The 15,572-nt window shown below is 45.8% G+C and overlaps 2 protein-coding genes across 2 annotated transcripts in view; one reads left to right on the top strand and one right to left on the bottom strand.

The window, feature by feature from the left end:
* The window catches only part of TATDN2 (TatD DNase domain containing 2), a 35,285-nt gene extending 28,483 nt beyond the window's left edge, over positions 1–6,802 (top strand). The window contains exons 5-8 of the mRNA XM_008059647.1: positions 3,269–3,396; positions 5,483–5,666; positions 6,088–6,263; positions 6,423–6,802. Coding sequence (XP_008057838.1) covers positions 3,269–3,396; positions 5,483–5,666; positions 6,088–6,228 — 453 coding nt within the window. The 3' untranslated portion in view covers positions 6,229–6,263; positions 6,423–6,802. The remainder of the gene's footprint in view (positions 1–3,268; positions 3,397–5,482; positions 5,667–6,087; positions 6,264–6,422) is intronic.
* Positions 6,803–13,504: 6,702 nt separating this feature from the next.
* Positions 13,505–15,572, bottom strand: part of GHRL (ghrelin and obestatin prepropeptide) — a 5,873-nt gene continuing 3,805 nt past the window's right edge. The window contains exons 4-5 of the mRNA XM_021713168.1: positions 14,115–14,223; positions 13,505–13,524 (exon numbers count right to left, since the gene is read on the bottom strand). Of these exons, the coding sequence (XP_021568843.1) occupies positions 13,505–13,524; positions 14,115–14,223 (129 nt within the window). The remainder of the gene's footprint in view (positions 13,525–14,114; positions 14,224–15,572) is intronic.

The following is a 15,572-nucleotide window of genomic DNA, read 5'->3' as shown; positions in this document are numbered from 1 at the left end:
GAGGTGGAAGGATCGCCGAGCCCCGCAGGTCGAGGCTGCGGTGGCCGGGAGCGGCCACTGTACTCCAGTCTGGGCGACAGAGTGAGACTCCAACTCAAAAAAAACCAAAACAAAAAAAGAATGAATAGCAAAATAACTAAATCTGAACACACAGGAAAAGATAGATTTTTAGGAAAATGGGACATATATTTAACACTCTGCTTTCCCAGCTGGTTCCTATGGTGCAGGGCAGGTGTGGTGTAGAAGGAAGAGCAGTTAAGAAATGTTCACTCAGAGAAACATCATGTTTAATTGTCAGGTTGATGTTTATTGAATGCCTCCTTGGTGCCAGGAAATGTGCTCTGTATTTCGTAGTCACTTTTTCCTTTTAGTGAACTGACAGGGTCTCAGATGGATCTGCACACCAAGGTGCATAGGTCATGCTGCACAACAGACTAAATTGAAGTGGTAGCACAGGGTGATACATACTGTCTTGCAGGTAGCATTTGGTCTGGAGAGATGTGACTCGACTGGAACGACCAGTCAGGAAATACATTGCTGACTGGGGTAGGGCAAAACTGCATGTAACGGAGAGGAAGACTAGAAAATGCTTCTGTGAGCACTGGCCACTCCCAGGCTGGATGGACAGAGTGGATGCTGTGTTCTTGGTGTCGATCTAAAATGAGGTGAATGGTAGTGATGAGCAAGAGCATAAGTTGGATGTCTGTGCTGAGTCGCATTTCTCTAAAAGCAGAGTGGTCAGCAAGAGTTCGGTGTGTCCTGCTGAATGTTTTATCTTGCAAAGCAAGGAAGAAAAGCCTACGGAAGGACTCTTTTGTCACGTTGATAGCGTGCCAGATCTGGCTCTTAGGAGAGAGAGCCTGGTTTTTATACCTAGGTTTTTTTGGTTTTTTTTTTTTTGGAAATACTGGAAAATAAAAGCAAAAGAATTGGGGGAGGGAATGGATAGTTATCCTGCTACCTAGGACAAACCAGTGTTAATGTTTTCCTTGTTTATCTGTTAACTATTTAACTCCAAAGAGTTAAAATCTCAATAATTCACACATCAGCCAGTATGATGATCAGAATTCGTTAGCACCTGGGAGAGATGCCAGGGTGTCCTTCCCCACCCAGCTGCATTTCTATTTGTGTTTGACTGGAATTAATTATTGAGGTGCTAAATATGTAAGAGATGCCTGGGGCCACCCCCGGGAGAGATTGATTAACTCTGGAATCCCTGGCAATAATGGATCAGTTGGGAACCCACACTTAAGGGGGCAGAAGAGAGTAATTATACTGGGTAGATAACTTCTCTGCCCTTCATTCACTCCTGTTCTTTTTCAGCCGCATCCTGTTGAGAACAAATGCTGTAGATAACTCCACAGCTCCATAGGTTCTGCATTCTAATAAGTTCTTCCATCTTAACATTTTTGAAATTTTGATGTGTTTTACAAAGCACTATAATTTTTTTTTTTTTTAAGTTGAAGTCTCACTCTGTCACCCAGGCTGGAGGGCAGTGGCACACTCTCGGCCTCTGCAGCCTTGACCTGCTGGGGTCAGGCAGTCCTTCCGCCTTAACCTTCCAAGTAGCTGGAACTACAGACATACCACCATGCCCGGCTAATTTATTTATTTATTTATTGTAGAGATGAGGTCTCGCCAAGTTGCCCAGGCTGGTCTTGAACGCATGGGCTTAGACAGTCCTCTCACCTCAGCCTCCCAGATTGCTGGGATTATAGACATGAGCCACTGCGCTTGGCCTAGCATTGTAAATTTAATGCTTTATGTCTTGGAAAGTTGCAAGGAACAATACGAGTACAAGGAACAGTTGCAAAGTGGTATGTCTTACAAGTGCCTGTCTTAGGATCAAGGAAATGGGTGTTGTATGTATGATATATGTGCTTTTAAAAAAAGAGTTAGGAAATTAAGACAAAATAGTTTTGAATATTTTTTCCACTTGTGAAATTTTCCCATTTTATTAACTATATTTTGAAAAATATTTTTTGACAGCTGTGTAATATTCCACCTCAAGGCTATGATAGTTTACTTAACTACTCTAAGGAATAATTTTTAAAAGACATTAAAAGATGGAATCTCTTGACACCTCCTGCCTTTGTAGGGGTCAAAGGAAGACAGATGAGAACTTTAGCGGCTGCATCTGGGAGGCTCCAGCCACCCACAGATACTGGTACTAGCTAGTCTTTAAAGCTCCTGCCAAGCATTCTATACTTTTGGTGTCTATGGTCATTTTCCTTTAGTTGAAAACCCAGATTAAACAAAAGTTACATCAGAATTGGGATTGGCTTAGTGTTGCTATTTTGAGAAGGGGTAGTATAAGCATTAGACTTGTAAATGTCCTCAAGTGAACATCATCTGACTCAAATTAACCAAAAGCACTCATTATTTGATGCTAAAAACACAAACATGAATTTATATTCTGCAGTTGTGAAAACTCATGGAAACATTAAGATGAGGTAATTTAGCTTATACTGAGTTAATACTTTTGTTCTGTGTTCTACACTTGGCTTTGTTAGAGGAAAGAACAGGTTTTGTCTCTCCTTCTCTCATTTTGCTTATTAACTATATATGTATTTTACTAATGAATATTTAAAAGTGTTAGGTTTGCATCTTTTATGAGAAATAGTAAATATGGCTAGCATTAAAAAGAATGGAGTATGTCTGTAGATATTGACCTAGAAAGATATCCAGTTTTGGTTGAATAAAGAAAACAAGTTGTAGAAAATAAGTATAGTATTCTTTCAACAAATATTTGAACATCTTCTGAGAGCCAGATATTGTGCTGGAGCTATATTTTCATATACACATAGACATGGCTCTGCAGTGGAAAAGATGTGGAAATGGGTACTTCATAGGAGTGGAGGTGGGGGCAGTGAGGCGAAGGACATTAGCTTTATACTTTACGTTCTTGATCCCTGCCCTGCCCTCGCAACCCCAGGTAAGCATTGTATAATGGTTGCTGTGTGGACTAGCTGGGTTCAAATGAGAATCCTTGTGCTAGCACTTACTAGCACTGAGTTAACTTGCCCTCACTCCACGCTGCACTAACAGCAGTACCTGCCTTGGAGTGGTTGTGAGGATCACAGGTTATAATATACCTCAAATGCTTTGAGCACTGCTTGGCTCTATAGTAAGCACCTAATAAGCATTGGCCGTTATTATTGCATTGCACAGTTTAAAAATAAAGATTGGAGACAGTGGGGGTGCTGGGTGTTCATGGGACTTTTGCAGTACCACTAACCAGCAGGGTTGTCACTGTGTTTTCTCCTAGGTATTTGAGAGACAGCTGCAGCTGGCTGTGTCTCTGAAGAAGCCTTTGGTGATTCACTGCCGGGAAGCTGATGAAGATCTGCTAGACATCATGAAAAAATTTGTGCCCTCTGACTACAAGATCCATAGGTTAGAAGGCTGGAACTTCAGGGCAGATGAAAGAAACACTCTCTCTGTCTAGGATGTTATTTGGAAAAACAAAAGCTCAATGAGGACAATTTGTCTTTATTTTTTTGAGTCGGGGTCTCACTCTGTTGCCCAGGCTGAAGTGCAGTGGCATGATCCTGGCTCACCATAGCCTCATACTGCTGGGCTCAAGCGATTCTTCCACTTCCACCTCCCATGTAGCTGGAACTGTAGGCATGTACCACCATGCCCAGCTAATTTTTTATCTTTTTGTAGGGATGAGGTCTTGTCTAGGCTAGTCTCAAACTCCTGGGCTCAGGCGATGCTCAACTTCAGCCTCCCGAGTGCTGGGATTACGGGCATGAGCCACTGTACTTTGCTGATAATCTGTCTTTATGTACTCCCTTTTCTAAAGACTTAAGATATGAAATTTCTGCTATTTGACCATTTTTGGCTTACAAAATGGCAGCTTCATGTAATTCAAGCTAAATCACCAATGAGCAAGAAAAGGACTTTTGTGAGCCCCTTCCCGGGAGGAAGACAGACTGAAATGTAGTCTGCATTCTCAAAAGTGAGATGATCTTGGGAGAGGCTGCTGTGGAGTCCAGTGGCTTAGCACACAGAACATTCTGGAGTACTGGAGAAGACATTTTCTTTCCTTTTTTGAATTTGAAAGCTCCTTTCTCCCTGGTTCTTTTTTCTTTTTCTTTTTCTTTTTCTTTTTTTTTTTGAGTTGGAATTTCACTCTATCGCCCATGCTGGAGTGCAGTGGCACACTCACAGTCACCTCAGTGTCGACCTGCTGGGCTCCGGCGATCCTTCTGCCTCAGCCTTCCAAGTAGCCGAAACTACAGGTGCACGTTGCCATGCCTGGCTAATTTTTTATTTATTGTGGAGATGAGGCCTTGCCAAGTTGCCTGGACTGGTCTCGAAATTGGACTGAGCCTGAAGAGCCTCAGGCAATCCACTCACTTCGGCCTCCCAAAGTGCTGGGATTACAGGCTGAGCCACTGAGCCCGGCCCCTAGTTTTCATTAAAGTCGAGGCTGTATTTTATCTGAATGATATATAGAATTTCTTAAGTCCAGTTTGGTAGACTCTGAACTCCTACCACATGTATGTGCTAGGCCTGGGTTGTCTCTAGGGTCACCCAGAGGAGAAGCTGGGAGACAGATGCGTTGGTGGGTGGCTTCTGTGTACATAGATTGTGGGATTGAGGTGGGCACAGGTATGTGGGAGCCAGAGTGGGGCTGTTCAGCTTAGCCTGGCTAGAAGAGTCAGGTGGCGATGCCTGGGCTAACTACTTAAACATGGGTGAGAGGGGTTGACAAAAAAAAAAAAAGGATTCTGACTCCCCAACTAGGTTCTGTCAGATGGCAGAAGGGCATGGGGCTGTCAGGCCTTTTGGGTAGAGCCCAAAAGCAGAATGAGTAGAGCCTCTGGCCCCTGGCTGTGGGGGTGCATACCTTCTGGGTGGTTGCTGTCTTATTGCTTCATTTTGGGCTGACTTTAAAGGAAATCTAATGGTGGCAGGTAGACCAGGGCTAAGATAATCCAATTAGGTGTAATGACTGGAGGAAGTCCTGAATTTCTAGGTTGGTTAACAATATATATTGCACCAAGAACATGAACAGGTATCAAATTAAGAAGAAAATTCGCCTGTAGTCCACTCCCCAGTCTCTGCATTTTTGTTTCTTTCCAGTTCATTTGACAACATAGACATAAAGGCATAATTTTTATATGCTGTAGTTACCATCTTAGAGGGACCACCATTTTTTATGCTGCTGCTCTTTGCATGTTACAAGCATAGCCTATCCCTGCATTGTTGCTGTGTATCCCTTGTGGTGATTGTGTCCAGTGACTGCATAGAATTCTGCAGTATACAGATGATTATGTAGCCTCGCTCACCAAGTGTCATCTTGGATCTTACGTGTTGGGGCCAGCTCTTGTTTGTTTACTGCAGAGTTCTTCTCTTGGATGCAGTCTCTCCATTTCTTGGAATTGCTGAAAAGGAGAAGTAGGTCTAGAGGGAGCTGGGATGGCTATAGAAGGGGCTGGGAGTGTGTCCTGATCCAAAGTTCTCCCCTCAGGCACTGCTTCACTGGCAGCTACCCAGTCATCGAGCCCCTGCTCAAGTACTTTCCAAACATGTCTGTGGGCTTCACGGCAGTCCTGACATACTCCTCTGCCTGGGAGGCCCGGGAAGCTCTGAAACAGATCCCACTGGAGAGAATCATCGTGGAAACTGATGCTCCCTACTTCCTCCCTCGTCAGGTAGGGGTGTCTTCAGGCTGTGCTTTGACACTGAGGAGTGAGGGTGGGGAGGTTGGGTGGTCACCCCTACAAGGTTGGCAGGGCCAGAGCCCCAGTGACTGCCAGGTCCCACCCTGGACTGTGTAGATGTCTCCTTGTGTTGCTTTGCAGAACCAAAGGTCTAGGGGGCTGAGAAGCTGAAGGGTAACCACTCTCTTCCAGGCAGTGCAAAGCCCTACCCTGTAGAGGGTAGTCCAAGGAAGCGTGGGACCCTGCTCACCCAGAGCCCCCATGACTAGGACTCTCCCTGCACCTGCAGGTAAAGGGGTCTCTACAGGGCAGCCCCAAAGAGGTCCTTGCTGGGGAAGGGATAGGGAGGGAGTTTAGATTATGGCTGTGCACAGAAGACACAGTGATGTTATGAATGCTTGCTGTCTTCCAGGTTCCCAAAAGCCTTTGCCAGTATGCCCACCCAGGCCTGGCCTTGCATACAGTTCGAGAGATTGCCAGGATCAAAGACCAGCCGCTCTCCCGCACCTTGGCCATCTTGCGTGAGAACACCAGTCGCCTCTACAATCTTTAAACTGAGAGTGCACAGTCAGGAGTCTCCCAGAAAAGGTCATAAAATTCATATTATGTTTTTAAAAAAATCAGGACAAGCAAGTCTTCTGCTGCATTTTCTTTATATAGAGAATGTAAACAGTGTGAACAATTTAGCCAGTTTTGTTTTGCTTGAACTTCATTTGGAACTTTTTTCTTTTCTCTTCCACCCTCCAGGGCGACCAGCGGTCTGACATTACACAGACTGGGTTTGAACTCTGCCTGTGTCCCACATCGCGGATGTGTTTGGAGAGCCCACTGGAATAGAGAAAACAGAACAGGGTGTTTTTCTTGAAACTTCTCCATAAGGCTTCAGATTATGGTTGGTGGGTGGGGTGGGTGTGGGATTAGGGATAAGGGGAACTGCCCCTAATAGCAGTGAGGTTTTGCCACCCAGCCAAAATGCTCCAGGGTAGGCAGTGAAGAAGAAAAAGTGCGATATAAGGGTACAGTGAGTTTGCCAATCCAAGTCCTGTTCTCCGCAGCCTGTGTTTTTGAGCAGGCTGTGAATAAAGTCACCCTCCTACTCATCTAAGCACATGTGGGTGTGTAACTCAGTTCCTGGTTCTCAGTTCTAAAAAACCAACTCCCAAGTGGGAAATCTCTTGCGGGAAATTCACTGGAGACCTGCCTCAGAGGTTTATTTTCTTGCAACCAGTGAAGTCATTCTCCTTCCTTCCTTGGAGAACTCAGTGTGGCTGTCACTATTCCGGTGTCAACTCCAGCATAAGCACATACGGAAGGACTTCAACTGCTGTTCTCGTTGGTTCCACTGCCATCAATGTGGAAGTGTGCACAGAGTATTCATTGTCCGTGGAAAGTCCTAACTGATGGAGATCCAGGACAGACGGGGAACACAAGGAAGAGGCCTTCTAGGGAACTTTTTGGGCTGCTGCTGGGGTGTGTCAAACTGACAAGGGTTCAGTCTACAGTAGATGCTACCTGTTAATCTGGTGTCATGGGACCCAACTTCCCCTTACCAAAAATAATCCTTGGGTTTCACCTCATGTAACAGGCCCATGTGTGTCCCACCCAGGTTGAGATAAATCTATTTAATTCTTCAGAGCTCTGCTGGGTTGACTCAGCAGTTTTATATTGTCTATGCAGAACAAGCAGGCCTGGTGTCTATAAATGTACCAGTCCCTCTCCTGGGTGCTTCCCTTGCCTTTGCCTCTTATGTGTCCCGTCTTTCTCCATGTTCTAGAAGTGAGAGCCTCTCCTTTGATTTTGAACAACCATATCATCTCAAGTTCTGAGCTCTGCTCTGCCCTTGCTGATGCCTTGTAAAGATAATCATTACAGGCCCTGGAGGCAATAATGGTCAAGGGTTAAGTGTGAGGAGACTCTGCACTTTGTTTAAAAGGATCCTTCACCCTAACTGCAGTGAGAGAGATAAGCCACCCAGAGACCCTTGTCTGTTTCTTAAATTGTTAAATCTATCACTTCTGGTAGATTCTTCTGGTGTTTTGGAAAGGTACATTTGAGCCTTGTAAGCTAAAATGGAATAGAATGGATTTACTGTTTCCTATCTGGGATTTCCATCTTGCCCTTGTTACACAAGTAACTGGCCTGGGAAGTAGGCCTTGATTCACTGTCTGTCTTCATGGAGCATCTGTGCTGTTAGGTTTTCTGTGCCTCAGATTTGCCCCTGAGGGGAAATTGGGGACCTTGATGTGCTTGGAAGACTTGGGGAGACTGCTAAGTATATCAGAGTGCTTTATTGTCACCCAAGTGAACTGCAGCATAGCTATCTCCTCTACAGCAAGCCCCGTAAGTCAATACTGCCTACATGTGAAACCAACTAGCCCTGCATCAGAGGATGAAAAGTGATGACTAGAGAATGACTTCAAGCCTGTGCAGCTCACATGCCAAGGAAAAGCACAAGGTGCTATCTACTTTTCTCTCTAGGCTTTAGGATTATCATTTATGTGCTGTGACACAGTGAAATCTTACCTGTGTGGGTGTGAAAGCTGGTTGGCATTGTTTTTGATTCGGTTTTTTGGATGATTGACTTAATGATTGTGTTTGCTGTGATGCTGGAATGTCCCTGTGTTTTTTCCTTTCTTTGGCCATCTTTTTCTGAATAAAGTGATGGGTCTTCTAGCCAACTCCCAGGGTGTCCATGTTTGTGTAGATTGCTCTGAGTGATACAGTGGTTTAGTCAGGTTTTTGACCAGCTTTGTAACCCGATAATCCAAATATCTGGAGACTTCCTCGAGTGTATGCCTCTGTAAAATTAAACCACACATAAGAATATATGGTACCTGCTTAAAAGTTCTGCCTTGGAGTGTTAACTTTCATTTTATAGCCTGGGAACTCAGAATTGCTTCTTAACCTTTGAAAAGTACTTGGGTCCCTTCTTTTTTTGTTTCCAGAGCAAGGCTGTAGGAGGAAGACAAATCTAGTCCCTGGGGGTGTTGATGAATCAGTTGTGTCGTGGGCTTTGGACTGTGAACTCCTGATGCCTCTCTGTAAATTTTGGAGAAGATTCTGCTTGGCTGCTTGCAGTCAGTCCTCCGGTTCTGCACTGAGGTGTTCTTGAACACAGGTGCACCTGCCAAAAAATAAACCTGCATGGAAAAAGGAAGGCTCTCTTCCAAGAATGCTCAACAACTTTGAAGTCTCTGTTGCTGCCTCATCTTTTAGGCACAGTCATTGAGTACGTATTTTCAGCATATTCCTTAACTGTGTCTCGGTACCTTCTCGGTCAAGTACACAGTCAACTTTGTCCACATGGTGATAGTCTGTGGCTGGTGATCTGCTCTCAGCTTTTCTGGTGTTTCCATCTTTCTTTCTGTATTACATTTGGGACCGGTACTAGTCATTTACTGTCAGCACTTCTGTTTTTGCTTCATTCATTTTATAAAATGAAGGCAAATGGCCCCTGGAATATACAGTGTCAAATAAGTAAACTCTGTCAAAGATGATGGTTAGTGACCCACCAGCCCGTGTCATGATCGCTGTAAATGTCCATTTGTCAGTGACATTTGAACCTGGATCTGGATTAAGGTCGTTTAGTGTAGAGGTGTCTTAGCTCTTCCATTGGTGCACTCTCAAGAGAATTTCTGAGCATGCCTCTAAGTACATAATAAGCACATGGGTCCCTTACATCGTGGCTTACACCTCTAATCCCATCACTTTAGGAGGCAGAGGCAAGAGGATTATCTGAGTCCAGGGGTTCATGACCAGCGTGGGCAACTTGGCAAGATCTTGTCTCTACAATAAATCAAAAGATTAGCCGGGCATGGCGGCACACATCTGTAGTTCCAGCTACTTGGGGGGCTGAGGCTGAGGGATCCCCTGAGCCCAGCAGGTTGAGGCTGCGGTGGCCGTGAGCATGCCACTGCACTCCAGCCTGGGCACACATGCTGTTATCTAACTATGAAACCCAAAGCAGAAGCTTTTTTCATAAGGATAATTTTTTCTCCAGCAAATACTGCACTCCCCTTAAGGGTATTCACCCCACTTTAGAGACCCCTAAGTTAGTAGTGTCATTAAACAGTGCATGAAGAAGTAGGTTTAAGAAAGCTGACACAGAAATGATAGATTCCCTCAGGGGTATTCCCTAACCATTTCCTTTGATAAGTTTTGTCTCTGCCCTTTGTTGATTTGAAATTGTCCTCATGCCACCACCAAGTTCACCCAATGTATTATGAAGGGAAATGAAAAATAAAATCAGAAATTCCTTGGATCCTAGGCAGTAGGGCAGGGGAAGCAACACTGAGAGGTGGTAGAGTATGATGGAAAAAGCATGCATCTGAGCACTAGGCTCTGGCAGTAAGTCTGTGTGTTTGATGTGTGACCGTGAGAAAGTTATTTAATTTCTCTGAACTTTAGTTTTTCTTCTTTGCATGAAGTGAAATTACATTAACTTATATAAGTATTTTGCCTGGTGATCAAGAGGGATGCAGTAAGTGGTGGCCATTATAATAATTGAGTGCCTACTCTGTGCTAGGTGCTCTTGTGTGAGATACCCTGTTCAGTTTCACGGTGGGTGTTTTACATGTGAGGAGCCTGAGAAATTCAGTATCTTGGTTTGGATGCCACAGCTGTTTTCAAATTCAGGTCTGAGACCAAAGCCCATAGCTTTGTACCACCCCGGTTGCCTGGTACACCTGGTCTAGAGTGGGTGCTGTTTGTTTCTGAATGAATGACCTGAGTAAATGGGGAGAATGCTGTGAGTACTTTGGAAGAGAAGCGTGTTCTGGTCCTCCTCGTGTGGAAAGCTTCAGGTACCCAGCATTTGTCCAGGGTCTGGTATCCATCCTCCCCATCCCCAATCAGTGGATGCTTATTCACTAGGTCAGGAGCTGGTTTCCGAGGCCACTGTGGCCATGCTGGGGCCTTGGATTTTCTTCTCTAGCCAGTGAGAAGAAGGCAGTGGGCACGGTAGTGACAGTGAGGGTTGCAGCTTTACTAAGTGACATGGTTAAGCTCCAGGACAAGTGTGTTGATCTCTGCACACACTTGTGCTAGGTGCCTGGGGAGATGGGGGACAGCTATCTGGAAGCCAAGGGAGGCCATTTCCTTCTACTTTTCTTTCTTGCCCTACTTCCCCTACTCTTCCGTACCTTAAAGTCTTTCTTTTTTTTTTTTTTTTTTGAGTTGGAGTCTCACTCTGTTGCCCAGGCTGGAGTGCATTTGCACGCTCACATTCATCCCAGCAATGACCTGCTGGGCTCCAGCAATCCTTCTGCCTCAGCCTTTCAAGTAGCCGGAACTAGGCATGCGCTACCATGCCCAGCTAATTTCTGATTTATTGTGGAGACGAGGTCTTGCCAAGTTGCCTGGGCTGGTCTCGAACCCGCAGGCTTAGGCAATTCACTTGTCTCTGCCTCCTAGAGTGCTGGGATTACAGACTGAGCCGCCGAGCCCAGGCTAAAGTTAACGATGACAAAATCTTTCCATCTGTGTTCTCACTGAATCTTAGAGGCAGGTGCTTTCGGGAGCAAGGACAGTGAACTGAGTCATTGTGTGATCATATAATCAGATATCTATAGTTGTCTTAGCGATGGAAGGGATATGTGTATGCACGTGTGTGTTGTCTACCCAAAGGATAAACACGGAGCTGACAGCAGAGCTGGACTAAAGAGACTGAGGGAAGGTAGGTGAGAACAAATAGGACACTTGCATGTTTTCCCAGCTTTGTTGCAGATTCCACCTGGCCAGGTCTGAATCTTCTTGAGTTTTATGATAGTTAACACCTCTTCCATACGAGGTTGAGCCACTGACCCTGCAGTGTGCTGTGTTGCCTGAATAGGTTCCAGTTTCTTCTCAGCCTTTTAAAATAAGCCATTTAATAGCCTGGAAATCTTGTTAAACTGCAGACCCTGATTAATGAGTGGGCTGGGGTGCAGTCCAAGATTCTGTTTTTTTAAAATTTATTTTGTGTGTTTTTTTTTTTTTAGTTGGAGTCTATTTCCATCGTCCAGGCTGGAGTGCCATGGCACGCTCATGGCCACCCCAGCGTCGAACTACTGGGCTCTGGTGATCCTTCTGCCTCAGCCTTCTGAGTAGCCGGAACTACAGGCGTGGATTATTATGCCCGGCTTGTTTTTTAAAATTTTATTGTAGAAACAAGGTCTCACTAAGTTGCCCCGGCTGGCCTCGAACCCGCGGGCTCAGGCAATCCACTTACCTCGGTTTCCAAAAGTGCTAGGATTATGGGTGGAGCCACCAAGCCTAGCCAGGATTCTGTATTTCTAAGAAGTTCCCAAATGTGGTGTGTTCAAGGACCACACACAGTTCCTCCATGAGGAAGGACAGTTAGTTGGGTTTTGGTGTGCCTGCTACGTCTGATCAGTCCTAGTGCCATGAGTGCTAGGTGGCCAGAATTTTACTAAAGGAGACACTTGGCCCTTGGAGACCTCTGTGATAGGGGTTTTCCAGGTTGTAGACATTACCCAGCTCTCTGTAGAGGGTTCCTTTCGTATTTCTAATAAGGGTTCAGATATCTGCATTAGCAAGTGGGCAGTGCTTATTTTTGGTGCTCCTTGTTCTTTGCCTCCCCTGCTTAGTAATGTGTCCCATCCATCATTAGCACCTAGAAATCTGTTTACACGTTTACCATAAGGTGGACATACTGATGCGTGACCTTCCTCCCCAGAAGACTGGTGTCTTAACTGGAATTAAGTTGCGAGGCTCAAGGCTCAAGGCTCATTTCAGCTGTGAGCTGGAGATGAGAGAAGTGTTCAGGGACGCCTACCTGGTATTGGTGAGGTAACCAAGGCCATGGCCAGCCTCGCCTCATGGGGCATCTGCCAGGCCTTTTCAGTATGGGAGAGTAGGAAGGAGAGTGTAGTTATGTCAGCCCTGTCTAGCAGTGCCTAAGAGCCACAGTTTGGCACCTTGCTATGTCAACTTCAGATTCATTCTTTGGCAGTGTTCCATCATTCTCTCATTGACTGATCTTGAGTGGATGTTGGCTCTGATTATGTCATCTGACGTTTCTTTACCCTTGCTGACTTACAACTTTGCCGTCATTCTCTAATATTTAAAGGAACTGGTCTTTATTCTTCTTCTTTTCCTTCCTCTTTCACCATTCCCCCTTTCTTTTTTTTTTTTTTTTTTTTTTTTTGAGTTGGAGTCTCACTCTGTCACCCAGGCTAAAGTGCAGTGGCACGCTCACAGCCACCACAGCCTTGACCTGCTGGGCTTAGGCAATCCTTCCATCTCAGCCTTCCAAGTAGCTGGAACTACAGGTGTGTGCCACCATGCCCAGCTAATTACTTTTATTTACTGTAGAGTCAAGGTCTCACCAACTTGTCCAGGCTGGTCTCAAACCCCTGGGCTCAGGCAATCTTCTTGCCTTGGCCTCCCAAAGTGCTGGGATTACAGGTGTGAGCCACCATGCCTGGCTGTTCCCCGCTTTCTCTCCTCTTCTTCCTCTTCCTTAAGAAACCTCTTGTCACACATTCAATACAGTACATACATACAATGGTTTATTTGCTTGAATGAGTTGTTTCATTTTGATTTTCTAAGCATGCACACCTGCCTTGAGGCATGTCCCTTTTTCTCTTCCCACTGACCATAGACCAAGAATTTTTTTATTGATTTTTTTTTTTTTAGTGAAATGTGAAATTTTCCTCTTTGAAATAAATTCCCATTTTGAACATTTGGCATGTGGTTTGAGCATTTATTCACCTCCTAAGACAGCACAACAGTATTGGGAGTTGTTGCAGAGGCAAATTGAAGAGCTTCTCAGCCTGGGAAGATAGAGCTGAGAGGAAAATCAGGAGGTGAGCCAGTCTTGTGGGTGATCACTTGTCAGTCGAGGCCTCTGAAAAGCAAGAGGTCAAGTCAAAATCCCAGGTCTGCCATCCTGCCAGTACCATGCAGGATGGCTTTTCTTCCACTGCATTGATTCTGGAGATGGTATGTTATAATGGAGACATGGGGGTGGGGTGGGGAGCATTGGCCCTGGAGTCAGAAGTAGGCATTTGAGTGTGGGCTTTTGTGACCTTGGGCAAGGCACCTCATAGCTCCAAGTTTCGGCTTTCTCATCTGCACAGCAGGGTGAGTGCTGCCCACCAGGGGAGGAAGGGGTCACCATGTGGGTGAGGACAGTGCCTTGCAGATGTGTGCTTCCAAAGTCAGGGCTTTTGCATAGTTATGCTCAACTGGGACCCTGCTGATGATTAACGTATAGTTCTTGGACGTATAGTGTTCTTTGAATACAAAGACTATGCTCTTCCCCTTCTGAGCCATTCACAATACCAGCCCATCTGGCAGATACTTGGGAAAGAGGAATTAGAAACTCTTTGAGAGGCAGTGGTTGGGGAAGAAAATTTTTCTTATGTCACCCATAGGGTGGGCTTACATTTGGCACTGCAAGGAAACGGAATTAACCTGACAAAGGCAAAGACTTACCTTTGGCCTCTTCCCAAAGAATGTCCTGAAGAAACTTGCCCAGGGCCTGGCTGTGCTGCTGGTACTGAGCCCCTGACAACTTGACTCCAACATCAAAGGGGGCATTGAACTAGGAGGGAAGGCAGGGAGGACTCGACTCAGGAGGTGTCAGAACTTCCACATTCCCATTTCCCAGAGGGGGCTCTGGCTCTCATGTTCTCTAGTAAGGGAGCATGACCCTGGGCCCAGCAGGTACCATGGCGTGACATCTCAGCCAGGTTCTGGTCTGCCCTCGTAGGCCCATGTCTGACCTGCCCTCTCGCCATCTTGTGGATACTTACTGTATTCTCAGTCCATGTATCCTAGCCTTAGCCTCTAAGGGGGTTGCTGACAAAAGCTGGACAGTACCCTAGTACAAATTTTCCTCCCTTGCAATTTTGAAGACAAATGGTGGTTGAATTGCCAGTGATAGAACTTCAAGCCCTGGCATGGAGGTTTCTGGGGGGCAATAGGTCTACCCAGCACATGGAGCACTAGCTGTCCCTCTTCTTCCTCCACATCTCCTTTCTCGTTTAATTTTTCTCCCCCCACCCCCCTTTTTTTGAGTAGGAGTCTCACTTTCTTGCCCAGGCAGGAGTGCAGTGGCATACTCATGGCCACCCCAGTGTGAACTCGCTGGGCTCCAGCGATCCTTCTGCCTCAGCCTTCCAAGTAGCCAGAACTACAGGCGCACGCTACCATGACCGGCTAATTTTTGATTTATTGAAGAGACGAGGTCTCGCCAAGTTGCCCAGGCTGGTCTCGAACCCGTGGGCTCCCAAAGTGCTGGGATTACAGTCTGAGCCACCAAACCCAGCCTCTTCTCCCCTTTTTTTCTTTTCTAGATATTTTTCCTCTCAACTATGCTCCTTGTTCTGTGGGAAATCACGGAGAAGCTGACCTGTTCCTGGAAAGATGCTCTAAACCAAGTCCTTTCTAATCTCTGCTTCGTCCCTTTTACAGGGAGTGTGTCCCTGTCTTTTTTTTCTTGTAGGCATTCTCTGAGATGATTTATTGGTGCTCAAACCTTTGGGTAAATGGGAAAGAGCGCTGTTTGCAACCACATCAAAGATGTTCTCTCCTTAAGAACAGAGGTCTCTGTTTCATTAGTAGCTACCTCAGTGCCTGGCCATGTTGGTCACTCAGACGTCTGAATAAGTCAGTGAAGGAGACTTAGTGCTGGATGAGGTCCCTAGGCCATCTATTCCTCACAGCAGAAGCCCAGAGAGGTTGTATGATTTTGCCAGAGGCCACGGAGGGAGTTGGTGGTCAATGCAGAACTCTTCAATCTATCAGCTCTGAAACCCCTATTATTATTATTATTTTTTGAGTTGGAGTCTCACTCTGTCGCCCAGACTGGAGTGCCATGGTATGCTCCCAGCCACCGCAGGCTCGATCTGCTGGGCTCCGGCGATTCTTCCGCCTCAGCCTTCCAAGTAG

The sequence above is a fragment of the Carlito syrichta genome, unplaced genomic scaffold (genome assembly GCF_000164805.1).
Source record: "Carlito syrichta isolate Samal-C Ts95f unplaced genomic scaffold, Tarsius_syrichta-2.0.1 Scaffold304318, whole genome shotgun sequence".
NCBI classification, from domain to species: Eukaryota; Metazoa; Chordata; class Mammalia; order Primates; family Tarsiidae; genus Carlito; species Carlito syrichta.
Note: the sequence above shows the minus strand (reverse complement) of the source record. Positions and strands in the feature narration are given on the sequence as shown.